Below are 12,875 nucleotides of genomic sequence, written 5' to 3' on the forward strand. Positions count from 1 at the left end.
TATGTTCCATTAGTCTGTGTTCCAGGTCATTAAATAATTTGTCTGCTTTATGTAGCCTGCTATTTGTTCCATCAAGTATATTTTTAATTTCACTTACTGTGTTCTTGATCTCTGGTTGTTTTTTGTTTGTTTGTTTGTTTGTTTTTTACTCTCTGTTAAGTGTCTCACTGATGTCCTCCACTCTTAAGTCCAGTGAGTATCTTTATGATACTTATTTTAAATTCTCTATCAGCCATAATACTTACATCTGTTTTGCTTTGGTCAGATGGTGTGATTTCGTCCTGTTCTTTCATTTGGTAAATGTATTTGTCTTCTCATTTTGTTTAACTTAGTGCATCTATTTCTCTCTGTTAAGAGCAAGAGAAGTAGCTGACTTTCCTATGATAATAGCCTTATGAAGAAGAGGTCCTTCAGGGCTCTGTAGTTACCCAGGGCCAGGAGCTTCAGGGAATGTCTTCTATGTGTGTTGTGTCTGCTCTGCTGTTGAGTCTTGCCCTATTGTTTGTTCAGTTCAGCTGTCGGCAGAGTCCCTCTCTGCCTGTTGTGGTCAGCAAGGTGTGCAGTGGTCTGCTTGAGAAATGAGACTAGCCCCCACCACTATGTAAACTGAGGACTTACAAAATGCTCAGGTCAGATGTGGCGTTGGCTGTGTTTGTGCTGGTCTTCTGGGGGAGGGCCCAGAGCAGGGGGATGGAGGCAAGAGTGACTGGAAAGGGGTGGATCCATTGAAGCATTTGGGAGTGGCATGGCCTGGTGGAGCTTTGTGAAAGCAAGTTAAGCTATGAGTGTCAGTACTGTGCTGCTTCCCACAGGTAACCATTGTTTATGCTATGGGGCTGGGGAGGGAAATAGCATTTGCCAGCTTCTTTGTTCCTGGAGGTGTCTCCTAGTGGCATCTGTTTGTCCAGGTGGTGTTCTGAGATGAGCAAACTGCTTATGGGGGGGGGGGGAGGGGGCAGTCTACCCCAGGCATTTTTCAAACTGCTGGTTCTACACTGTATCTGCATGGGCTGTTTATCCTTATCTCTTTAAGGATGGGGATTCTGCTTCCTAAAGCTTTCTGGGCTCTCCTAGAGCCAAGCCTGGGATTTTTAAAATTCCAGGCTTTAAGTCCTGCTTGTTTTAGGAACTCATGAAATTTGGCCTTCACTCAACTCACTCAAAAGAAAATACTAGAGATTCATTCTCCCAGTTCATGGGCTCCTGGTGTGAAAATGTGTTTTCTGCCCTTTACTGTGCTGCCAGCTTGAATGGCATGGTCTGTTTTGCTCTCAGACTACATCTCAGCCCTTTGTACCTTTGATGTGACCTTTTCCCTGCCCTTAGTTGTGGAGTTTGTACTACCAGTGTATTGGTCGTTTCCTGGGTTATTTACACTGACATGGTCATTTAGTTGTAACCATGGGGTGAGGTGAGCTTAAGGTCCTCTACTCCACCATCTTCCCAGCTGATAGGTGTATGTGTTGAAGTGTGTGTATGCACTGAGGGCTTATTAGATTTTCTGAGTTAATAGATTGTCTCTAATTTTTGCTTTCTTGTGTACTTGTTCTATCTTACTCTTTCTGAAAACCCTGGAAATTGTATTGAAACAAGATAGAAATATATATGTACACATATAAATGTTAATTTAAATGAGCAATGTTGATTGCTTGAATTGAACTAAAAGTTGGAGTAGGGAAGACAGGAGCAATATTTAGAAGGAATTGACTGGTTTTAGTGACTAATTGAATTAAGGATTCAGAAAGGAAAAGATATTTAAGTTACTTTCAGTTGAACACGTTCAAATACAGGAATTGAACTTTAAATAATTTTCTTAATGCATCATTAAGGGTCAAATCTGAGTTAAGGGAAACAATAGGCCTACATTATGTATTAAAAATACAATAAGACTGTGTTTGTATGACTATATGTTTGTGTCAAATTGCCAGTGGGAAGGCCCCCATGGGACTCTTTCAAGGAGAGATTAGGACTGGTAGGTTGGACTTCAAGTAGGAAGTCTGGGGTCATGAGACCTGATAAGGAGACCTGACATTGTGGGGGCAATTGGGAGCCATCCCCTTCACACCAGCTCAACAATGGTTTGCTGCTAAAATAGCAGGGTAGGTATGGGGAGATGTAAATCTACCAAATATGGCCACAGTACAATCCACAAGCCTAATCTCTATGAAGACTGTCATGGCAGTCAGCCCTAGCTGCCACTGTCCCTTGGGGCCAAACTGGGGAGGGGCAGAGAGCAAGGGAGAGAAAATCCCAAGGAGACTCTGCGTGGTCAGCACAGAGCCTGACGTGGGGCTCAAACTCACCAACCATGAGATCATGACCTGGGTCGAAATCAAGAGTTGGACACTTAACTGAGTCACCCAGGCACTCCATGTGTCTGTTTGCTTATTATTTATAAAGTTTATTTATTTGGAGAGCCAGCATGAGTTGGGGGGGGGGGGGGCAGAAAGAGGGACTGAGAGAGAATCCCAAGCAGACTCTGCACTGTTAGCACAGAGTCCAATGTGGGGCTGAAACTCACAAACTGAGATCATGATCTGAACCAAAACCAGGAGTCAATGCTTAACCAACTGAGCCTCCCAGGCATCTCCCTCCCTGTCTGTTTATTTAAAAAGCATGTGTTTAAATCTGTCATTTTTAACTGATCATATTAAGCTGCCCAAGCAGAATACTGTAAGTGATTTTTTAGCATTGTGGGAGAAAATATGAGAAATGATAATTTTTCCTCAAAATGTCTATAGGTGATAGCCTTGTAATTTGCCTACGGAATGTGCTAGAAAGGAATTAGTCAAGAGAACTTGATGAAATCTGGGTATAGCAATTCAGTGTGGACATGCTAAGGAGGTCAGCCAGATTCATTTATTCAGCAAATACTTGTTCAGTAGGCACTGTGTGAGGAAGTTAAGGTTTTTCTCAGTCCCATGATTCTACATTATTTAACTTTAATAATGTAAAAGTCTCTTAATTCTACAACTAGAAAAGAATGTGAATAAATCCTTTGAAATATAAATAGTACTTAAAAAGGATTGCAAGTGCTTGGTTGCTGAACAAAATACCATAGTTCCGTTATCTCTTAAGAGTGGTCTAAGACCATGTCTCCTAAATTTTTTTTATTGTAACTTGTTTAAAAAAAATATTTTGGGGCGCCTGGGTGGCGCAGTCGGTTAAGCGTCCTTCAGCCAGGTCACGATCTCGCGGTCCGTGAGTTCGAGCCCCACGTCAGGCTCTGGGCTGATGGCTCGGAGCCTGGAGCCTGTTTCCGATTCTGTGTCTCCCTCTCTCTCTGCCCCTCCCCTGTTCATGCTCTGTCTCTCTCTATCCCAAAAATAAATAAACGTTGAAAAAAAAATATTTTGCATTATGACTCCATCAAACACATAAATACACAATATGTACGTATTTGAATTTCAAGAAAACCTGTCCTATTTGCTATGGATTCTAACTTTACCCTTCTATTAATTTCTATATCATTTATCCAAAAATGTTAACCTAAACTCCCTAAATTGATACACTAATAGGCCTTAATCTATAGTTTGAGAAAGAATAAAAGACTTAAAAGACTTTGCTGCTTAGAGTCTCTTATGACTTTCGGAAATAATCAAAGGACTTGGGTATATCTAATTATTTACATCTATTTTGACTGACTTTCTTTGAAACAATTATAGCTCTTTGAAGGCATTCTAGTAACTGTCTTGGGGAGTTCATTAATTCATTGACTCATTGTGCAGGTATTTGAATGACTATTAAGTCTAGCAATGCCTTGCATTTCTCCCTCTTAATTGTTCAGTATTAACATTTAATTGGAAGTAATTTTTATGAAAAAATAGCAACTTAAGATCTTTAAAAGTTGCTTTTAAGTGACTTTTTTTCTGATAAAATACACTATGAAGAGATAAATAGCTTAGAGTACAAGTTAAATTCTTGATTATAGAGTAGTTTTGCCTACTGATTTAGTTGAGCATGTACTTAAAATGTTTTTAAAAAATAAAACAAAAACCTTAGTGTGATGTTTTATTAATAAACTGAAATATATTTGATCACTGTTAATAATTCTTTCCTATAAACTTGAGCAAATCACAGACCATTATGTGAAAAGTGTTAACTGAATCCATGAACAGAGAAAAGGCTTAAACAATTACAAAAGTAATAATTTATTCCTTTCTAGTTATTTAAATCTTTCCTATTCATGGATTCATTTAACAGATACTGACATATGGTCTATGAGGTCAGGAGTTCTGCCAGTCTTGGTTCATTATTATATAACAAGTGTCTAGCATACTGCCTGGCAAATGTTAGGTGTTTATTTTTGCTTGAATTACGAGAAATAAAGGAAACTTGTCATTTTGATCACAAATGTAGCAGTATTACATGGCTCATCACTAAGAATATAAATGATGTGCTGGAGACACAATGGATACTGACATAATTTTACCACCTCTTTCTCACAGACTGTCAGTGCATTTGTAGAAGTTAACAGTGTGCTCCCAAATCAGACTTGGTTCCACCCAGGTCCCTGCATTTCTTAAGTGTGAGATCATGGGCAGGTCACTGCTTCCATGTCCTCTGTAAAGTGATAATAGTGATTTTCTGCGATCTGATATATTGGATGAGATATTGCAGGCAAGTGCTGTACATAGCACATGTTACTGAGCGAACCATCAATCTTAGTTGCTCTTAATATTACTAATACTCCTTGGTTTAGAATGTGCCAAGCTCTGAAGTGTAGACTTTGCTTTCTGTGAGTTCGCAGCCTAGTGAAGGAGATAGAAAAGGAAACCATAGAGTATGATGGTAAATCTCTCTAGCAGTAAAAGTACTCTGGAAGTGGAGAACAGGGATGCTGCTCCCAAAATGCCTGGGAAAGCTTCCTGGGGGAAGCCATATCTGAACTGACAGCTGAACAGGTGGAACTGAGCTTCCCATCTTGCTCCACCCCAAGATGGGGTAGGTGTGCTGGGTAGCAAAGGAAGTAACATAAGCAAAGACCTGGTTGTGAGAGAAAATGTCCTCCTAAATAAGAGGGGAATGGTACAGATGAAGTGGCATAGGGACAAGTAGGCTGACCTTGAAGGGTCCTGCTCAAGAAGCAGCAGGGGGTAACTTTAGGTTTACACTTGAGAAAAATCCTCTAGAAGTGGTGAGAATGTGTTATGTTGGGATAAAAAGTAGAAGGAGACCAGCTAAGAGGCTGGTGCAATAAATAATGGAGGAGATGAGTGCTTTGGTCACAGCTTGTGTCAGTGAAGACAGAACCATGGGAAGCTTCACATTTAGAGACCACGGACTGTCACTTGTCAGTTGCGGGGGGGGGCGGGGCGTGTGGAGTGGGCGCTTTAAGTACAGTATAAATTCTAAACTGTGTGAGTACACTGTAATCAATCAAGTTTGTAATGAAAGGGATGGGGGATGGATGGGCTACAAAGCAGAGCAGCCAACACTGGAGACTTACTCCCTAATACTTTCTATTGACTGCACATCATAATACATATCTTACTCTTAGGTGCTTTGTGAATATTTCTGCATTGTTTCAGCTTGCTTGTGATTAGAATTCCCCCCAGTGTCTGACAAAACATAAGTAATTCTGGCTTTCTAGGAGCCTAAAGTTATTGAAATGAAGGTAAGGAGTCAAATGCTTGAAACAAAACCACATCACATGGGGAAGGTTATACTGTTTTTTTTTTGTTTGTTTGTTTGTTTTTTTTGAGTTTTTGTAGCTGATAAGCTTAATGAAGAGCTTCTTTTGTTTTTATAACCTCTGAGATGATGCTGTGTTGAGAGATACTACACCGTTGCTGGTAGGTGAGATTGACCAAGGTCATTTATTCAACAAATAAATGAGGGTATACCAGGTATGTGAAAAGCAATGGGCAAAACAGATGTTGTCCTTTCTGTCATGGAAGTTACCTTCTAGAAGATGGAATATGGTATTGTATTTTGGTAAAACGATTTCAAGAACTTTTTGGTACAAGATGGTAGTTTGGGAAAGCTAAGTAGAATGTATATGTCACCTCTTAATTGTTTCCCACTTAAGAGAGACCGTAGAGAATGAGGATTACAGGAGTTAGAACATGACTAAGGCTTAAGCCATAGTAAATGCTTAATGTTAGTTATTTTATGTCATAATGAAACTTTTTTGCCAATTTTGCAAAGGTTACGCTCTCTAATTTATCTCTTAAACCCCATCTACAAGCTCCATCTGGTAGCGAGGCTACAGTCATCGTCTTTCCCAGAATGAAGCAGCAGTCATCTCCTACTTGGTCTGTCTGCTTTCCCTCTTTCTCTACCAGATGTCTTCTCTACTTTGTAGCAAGAGTAAAACTGAGTGTACTAAATTAGCTGCTGTTAAAACAAAACAAAACAAAACAAAAACAAACAATAAAACCATGAAGTGAGTGACTTAAAGCACCATGTTACTACCTTCAACTTCTGGAAGTTAGAAGTTTACAGTAGGTATCACTGGGCTAAAATATAAAGGTGTTGGCAATGCTATGTTTGTTCTGGACACTCAAGGGACATTCCATTTCCTGGCCACTTTCTAGATTCTAGAGGTTGCTTATATTCCTAGACTTGTGGTCCTGTATCACACTGGCCACTATTTCTATTAACTCATCTGCTGCGTTGACTTTTCTGCCTCTTGTTCACGTTTAAGGATTCCTGGGATTATATTAGACATACCTAGATGGTCTAGGAAAATCATTCCATTTCAAGATCCTTACCCACATCTGTAAAGTTCTTTTGGCATGTAGGGTTGTCCCTTCACAGGTTTGGGAAATTAGGAAGTAGTCTTCTCTTAGGGGCTTTTCTGACTACTAGAGTTTTCTAGGCACTGTTTTATGACATGATACACATTTGGGTAAGTGAGCACTTTTTAAATTTTTTTAATTTTTTTATAGAAATGTCCTCTCCTGCATAAAGCTTTGTTTATGGCTTTGTATTATAACATTAAAACTCATCACATGGTCTGTGAGGCTCAGCCTATTCTGGGTCTTGCCTTGACCTCCAGCTTCTTCATAGGCTCTCATCCCATTCCATTGCTGAAACGATTTGACTCCATTTGCTTCCTGGCCCTCAGGACCTTGTAATGGCTTTTACTTAGAGCAGACCTTCATATTCCTTTGCCTATTTTTCCCTGCCACTCACCATGTGGATCCTATAGCAAATTCTGGTTCCTTAGGGAATATCACCTTGGCCTTCTCTGTGCTAGTCAGATGATCTGCTTGCATGTGAGCCTGGATTTCTTCATAACACTTGATCACAGATTGCCGTTGTTCCTTTATAGGCAGTGTGCCTATAAAGTAGCTCTTTGTGTTGCTCATCTGTATATTACTGTTGTAGTGACAGGAAGAATGGGATTGGAAAGGGTTGGTTCAATTACAGAAGGTTGGAGGTTAATAATTAAGTAAATCAACCAAATGTTCACATAAATAAAACTCATTTCACTCAGTAATTTTCAGAACTTTCCATCTTTGTAAAAATGTGTATAAGATTTTCACTGTCTAGCATGAATATAGAGTGTCTCAGAGGCTGAGAGTTCTTTGTATGGAATGAGAAAAGACCCCGAATAGCCAAAGCAATCCTGAAAAAGAAAATGAAAGCTGGGGTTATAACAGTCTGGAGTGCAAGATGTATTACAAAGCTGTAATTATCAAGACGGTATGGTAATGCCACAAAAACAGACACTCAGATCAATGGAACAGAATAGAGAACCCAGAAATGGACCCACAAAAGTATTGCAGACTAATCTTTGACAAAGTAGGAAAGAATATCTGGTGGAATAAAGACAGTCTCTTCAGCAAACCGTGCTGGGAAAACTGGACAGTGACATGTAGAAAAATCAACCTGGACCACTTTCTTACACCATACACAAAAATAAACTCAAAATGAATGAAAGACCTAAATGTAAGACGGGAAGCCATCAAAATCCTCGAGGAGAAAGCAGGCAAAAACCTCTTTGAACTTGGCCGCAGCAACTTCTTACTCAATATGTCTCCAGAGGCAAGGGAAACCAAAGCAAAAATAAACTATTGGGACCTCATCAAAATAAAAACTTCTGCACAGTGAAGGAAACAATCAGCAAAACTAAAAGGCAAGTGACAGAATGGGAGAAGATATTTGCAAATGACATATCAGATAAAGGGTTAGTATCCAAAATCTACAAAGAACTTATCCAACTCAACACCCAAAAAACAAATGATCCAGTGAAGAAATGGGCAAAAGACATGAATAGACACTTCTCCAAAGAAGACATCCAGGTGGCCAACCTACACATGAAAAAATGCTCAACGTCACTCATCATCAGGGAAATACAAATCAAAACCACAATGAGATACTACCTTACACCTGTCAGAATAGCGAACATTAACAACTCAGGCAACAACAGATGCTGGTGAGGATGTGGAGAAAGAGGATCTCTTTTGCATTGTTGGTGGCAATGCAAGCTGGTGTAGCCACTCTGGAAAACAGTATGGAGGTTCTTCAAAAAACTAAAAATAGAACTACCCTACGGCCCAGCAATTGCACTACTAGGCACTATTCATGGGATACAGGTGTGCTGTTTCGAAGGGACACATGCACCCCCGTGTTTATAGCAGCACTATCAACAATAGCCAAAGTATGGAAAGAGCCCAAAAGTCCATCAAGGGATGAATGGATAAAGAAGATGTGGTGTATATATACACAATGGAGTATTACTCAGCAATCAAAAAGAATGAAATCTTGACATTTGCAACTACATGGATGGAACTAGAGGGTGTTATGCTAAGCTAAATTAGTGAAAGACAGGTATCATATGACTTCACTCATATGAGGGCTTTAAGACACAGAACAGATGAACACAAGAGAGGGGAAGCGAAAGCAATACAAAAACAGGGAGGGGGACAAAAAATAAGAGACTCTTGAATATGGAGAACAAACAGGGCATTACTGGAGGGGTTGTGGGAGGGGCAATGGGCTAAATGGGTAAGGGGCATTAAGGAAGACGCTTGTTGGGATGAGCACTGGGTGTTATGCATAGGGAATGAATCACTGGAATCTACTCCTGAAATCATTATTGCACTATATACTAACTAACTTGGATGTAAATTAAAAAAAAAATTAATTTTAAAGTGACCTTTATTCAGAGTTGGTATCGTGGGTCAGAGGCAGTTTACCTGGTCTGAGCCTGTTGGCTCTATGAGGAACATAGAGTCTATAATGACCTCAAGCTCTGTTAGTGCTGGTGTTCAAGAAGTCTGCCAAAATCTAATGCAGTTGCCACTCAATGCTATGGAGTATGCACTGCAAAATGTCAGTAAGTGTTTAAAACAATATTTTACAACAGAAAAATTGTTTAATACTTTGTGTGACTCAATAGGTCAATTCTTTAATTAAATATTTTATTACAAAGTTTATCATTTTGAACTTGATATAATCTTAGTATCCCATTTAAGACATGATGTTTCACTTGGATGTAGGCAAAGTTATGCAGCTGTGTTAGTGATTTGATGGATTTCTTGAGAGAGACAGAAATTCTGGTATTCAAAACTGCTTTGACTTGTTCCTATTTTATTGAACAAATGATTTGGAAAAAAATCAATTTAAAGGACTATTACGGCATTCTTTTATCTCAATGTACTGATAATAGAATCCAAACTTTGGAATCCATATCTATTGTATAGTATTTATATAGATAAAATTTGACTATGGAGTATAAAATATTAACTACATCTGTTACTATCTATAGTGTGAAATATTCACTGATTAACAATCTTTTTACTAGACACAATAAAATGCATAAAACTGATTTAACTTTCAGTTTTTGATAGCCCTATGAAGTTACAGTAGTGCTTACTAATTCAGTTTTGTTACTAGCTTAACTTGTATAAGGCTCTATTTATATTAAATGTATGTACTCTTTCCTTTTAGAGTATGTTGGATAAAGGACATTGTTGTTGCAGTAACTGGAGAGAACATGGAAGCAATGAAGGGTATCATTCAGAAGTACCAGCATCAACGCATCTCACTGGTTGAAGCTGGAGTGACCCGTCACAGGTCAATTTTCAATGGACTCAAAGCACTGGCAGAGGACCAGCCTGACTCTAAACTGTCTAAGCCAGAAGTTGTGATAATCCATGATGCTGTGAGACCATTTGTTGAAGAAGATGTCCTTCTTAAGGTTGTCACAGCTGCTAAGGAATATGGGGTAAGTGTTTATACTTCTGAAGGTGGATAAAAGATGCAAATACAATAGCAAATGTTGAATTGCTGGATTTTGATGAAATCCTATTTAAATGTCTATATGAAACAGGCATGATGACTAAAAAGCATCATGCTAAATTTTTTTTCAGGAAGCTTGAAGTGTTATAGGTCATGAGACTGTACTGGAATTTATTTTTTCTTACAGTCCAGTGCCTCATCATAACATGAGCTTTTTGGAGAAAAATGTAATAAAGTCTTCAGAGTATGGCTATGTATGCACCTTGAATAAATGAGAAACAATGTACACTTACCTGAAAATACCTAAGAGGATTCTCAAGTCTAGGACACACATGATTATCAAAAATTTGGCTGATCACATGCACATTGTGTTTTGACTTTCTGGAACTGGTTTACTTTCCAGCACGAATAACTAGGCAAGATTTTCACACCCTTTAAAATGAAACATTTTAAGATGACACAGAATTCTGTGTGATATTTCACCAAAGAAGACAGGATAGCAAAAGACCTTTGGTAATGTCTAGAACATCTTTGTTTTGTTCTTATATTAGTAGATAAAAATCCTAAAAATAAGGTAATAGCTTTCTAGTCTAAATTTGAGACAGTGCAACGTGTTGTACACAGTTGGTATAGCATAATAGCAATAAGCTATGGAGTCTGGACATGCTTAGGCCCCTCTTAAACATTTTTTAATTAATGGTGTATGTGCAACTTTCTCAACCTCGTTGAGCCCATTTTCTTTACTTTCCTTACTTGTAAAAATACAGACGATGGAGTGCCTGGGTGGCTCAGTTGGTTGAATGGCTGACTTTTGATTTTGGCTCAGGTTATGCATGACCTCACAGTGATGAGTTTGAGCCCTGAGTCAGGCTCTGTGCTGAGTGTGGAGCCTGTTTGGGATGCTCTCTCTCCCTGTCTCTCTGTGCCTCCTCTAGTTGTCTCTTTGTTTCTCTCTCTCTTTAAATAAACATTTAAAACAATGCAGGTGCTAATACCTGTGGGGTTTTTTATTATTGGAAATTAGGTGTTAAGTTTTTTTTTTTTTTTTTAACGTTTATTTATTTTTTTGGGACAGAGAGAGACAGAGCATGAACGGGGGAGGGGCAGAGAGAGAGGGAGACACAGAATCAGAAACAGGCTCCAGGCTCTGAGCCATCAGCCCAGAGCCCGACGCGGGGCTCGAACTCACGGAGCGCGAGATCGTGACCTGGCTGAAGTCGGACGCTTAACCGACTGCGCCACCCAGGCACCCCAGGTGTTAAGTTTTTAAAAATAAAAAAGGTATTAAGATGAATTACAACATGTAGGATTGTAGACCAATGGAAGGAGTCCTCTAAGCCTTCTTAGCCATATGGATGGTGAGTTAAAAAATACCAATCTGGAAAAGATAGTATTTGATTTGTCTTCATTGATCTGTATGTAACTGCAATTTTGTCAGGAAATTGGTGGTAATTTTATCTCATCTCCCTGCAGCATAAATTCCTTTTAAACCTGTATAAGAATTCCATCAATCAAATAAAACATTTTTCTTCAGTGTAACTTAAAAATGGTAGCTTGATGTAGTGTTAATGGAGTGAAAATGATCACAGAGGTACGTTAGTTGACCTCAAAACTTGGTCAGGGCCCTCCTATTTCTTCTGTGACTCCTTCCTTTTCTCCAGGCTCCTTTACTGTAGTAGATGCAAGATGATCAGTTAGAAGTGAAATGAAGAGGAAGAAAAGGGCACAGGATTTATAACACTGAGGAATTAGAGTGAAACTTGACAAATTTGAGCAAGTTCCTAGGGAGCACTGTATAGGTGGGGCAGATAATGAAAAATTTATACTATAAGGCAAATAAAATTAGAGATCTTTGGCTATGTTACCTTTTGGAAAAATATCATTCAAGCTCACAATACAAATTACACATTTGGAATTTTTTGCTGATTATTTTTTTTTGAGATCTTATTTCTAAGATTGTCCATAAAGTGATACTTGTGGTAATAGGTCTGAAAGTTAAGAGGACTCTCCTGCTGCAGTTAATAATAAGCTAAGATATCCTGGTTTAACTGGTGACTTAATAAAACATAAACATGCATAGCATTTACTGTTTTTTTTTTTTGTTGTTGTTGTTGCAGATGTGTTGGAATTCTTTGACTCTTTATAATGAATGTTAATAGAATAACTTTTATGTATTATGCACATGATTAAATCATACATGATATTTTAATGAAATCGGTGAAACTTTGATTGAATTAAGAAGCTAGTTTTAAGCAAAATCTTCACTATTTATTTTGAAGCTTCAGGAACTTGATGTCTTCTAGGAATAATGTCTTGTGGGGCGCTTGAGTGACTCATTTGGTTAAGCGTCTGACTTTGGCTCAATTCACGATATCACGGTTTGTGAGTTTGAGTCCCACATGGGGCTCTCGACTGTAAGCACAGAGCCTGCTTGGGATCTTCTGTCCCCCTCTCTGCTCCTCTCTGGCTCATGCTTGTGTTCTCTCTGTCTCTCTCAAAAATAAACATTTAAAACAATGGAAGTGATGTCTTGTTTGGATGGTGTTAAGGAATAATTTTCAAGAAAGTAGGAAATGAGTTTAATACAGATAGGTGAAATACTTTTTTTTTTTTTTTTGATATTTATTTATGTTGATAGAGCAACCACAGGGGAGGGGCAGAGAGAGAAGGAGAGAGAGAGA

At 38.7% G+C, this 12,875-nt stretch overlaps 1 protein-coding gene across 3 annotated transcripts in view; it reads left to right on the top strand.

Moving 5' to 3' along the window:
- CRPPA (CDP-L-ribitol pyrophosphorylase A) overlaps positions 1-12,875 on the top strand; it is a 325,844-nt gene that overhangs the window by 9,655 nt on the left and 303,314 nt on the right. For all 3 annotated transcript variants that reach the window (XR_015246505.1, XM_086694960.1, XM_025929290.2), the window contains exon 2: positions 9,904-10,180. Coding sequence is in view for 2 of the 3 variants with exons in the window: in XM_086694960.1 (XP_086551086.1) it covers positions 9,904-10,180 (277 nt within the window). In the remaining variant the exon portion in view is untranslated. The remainder of the gene's footprint in view (positions 1-9,903; positions 10,181-12,875) is intronic.

The sequence above is a fragment of the Puma concolor genome, chromosome A2 (genome assembly GCF_028749965.1).
Source record: "Puma concolor isolate L17-30 chromosome A2, mPumCon1.1.hap2, whole genome shotgun sequence".
NCBI lineage: Eukaryota > Metazoa > Chordata > Mammalia > Carnivora > Felidae > Puma > Puma concolor.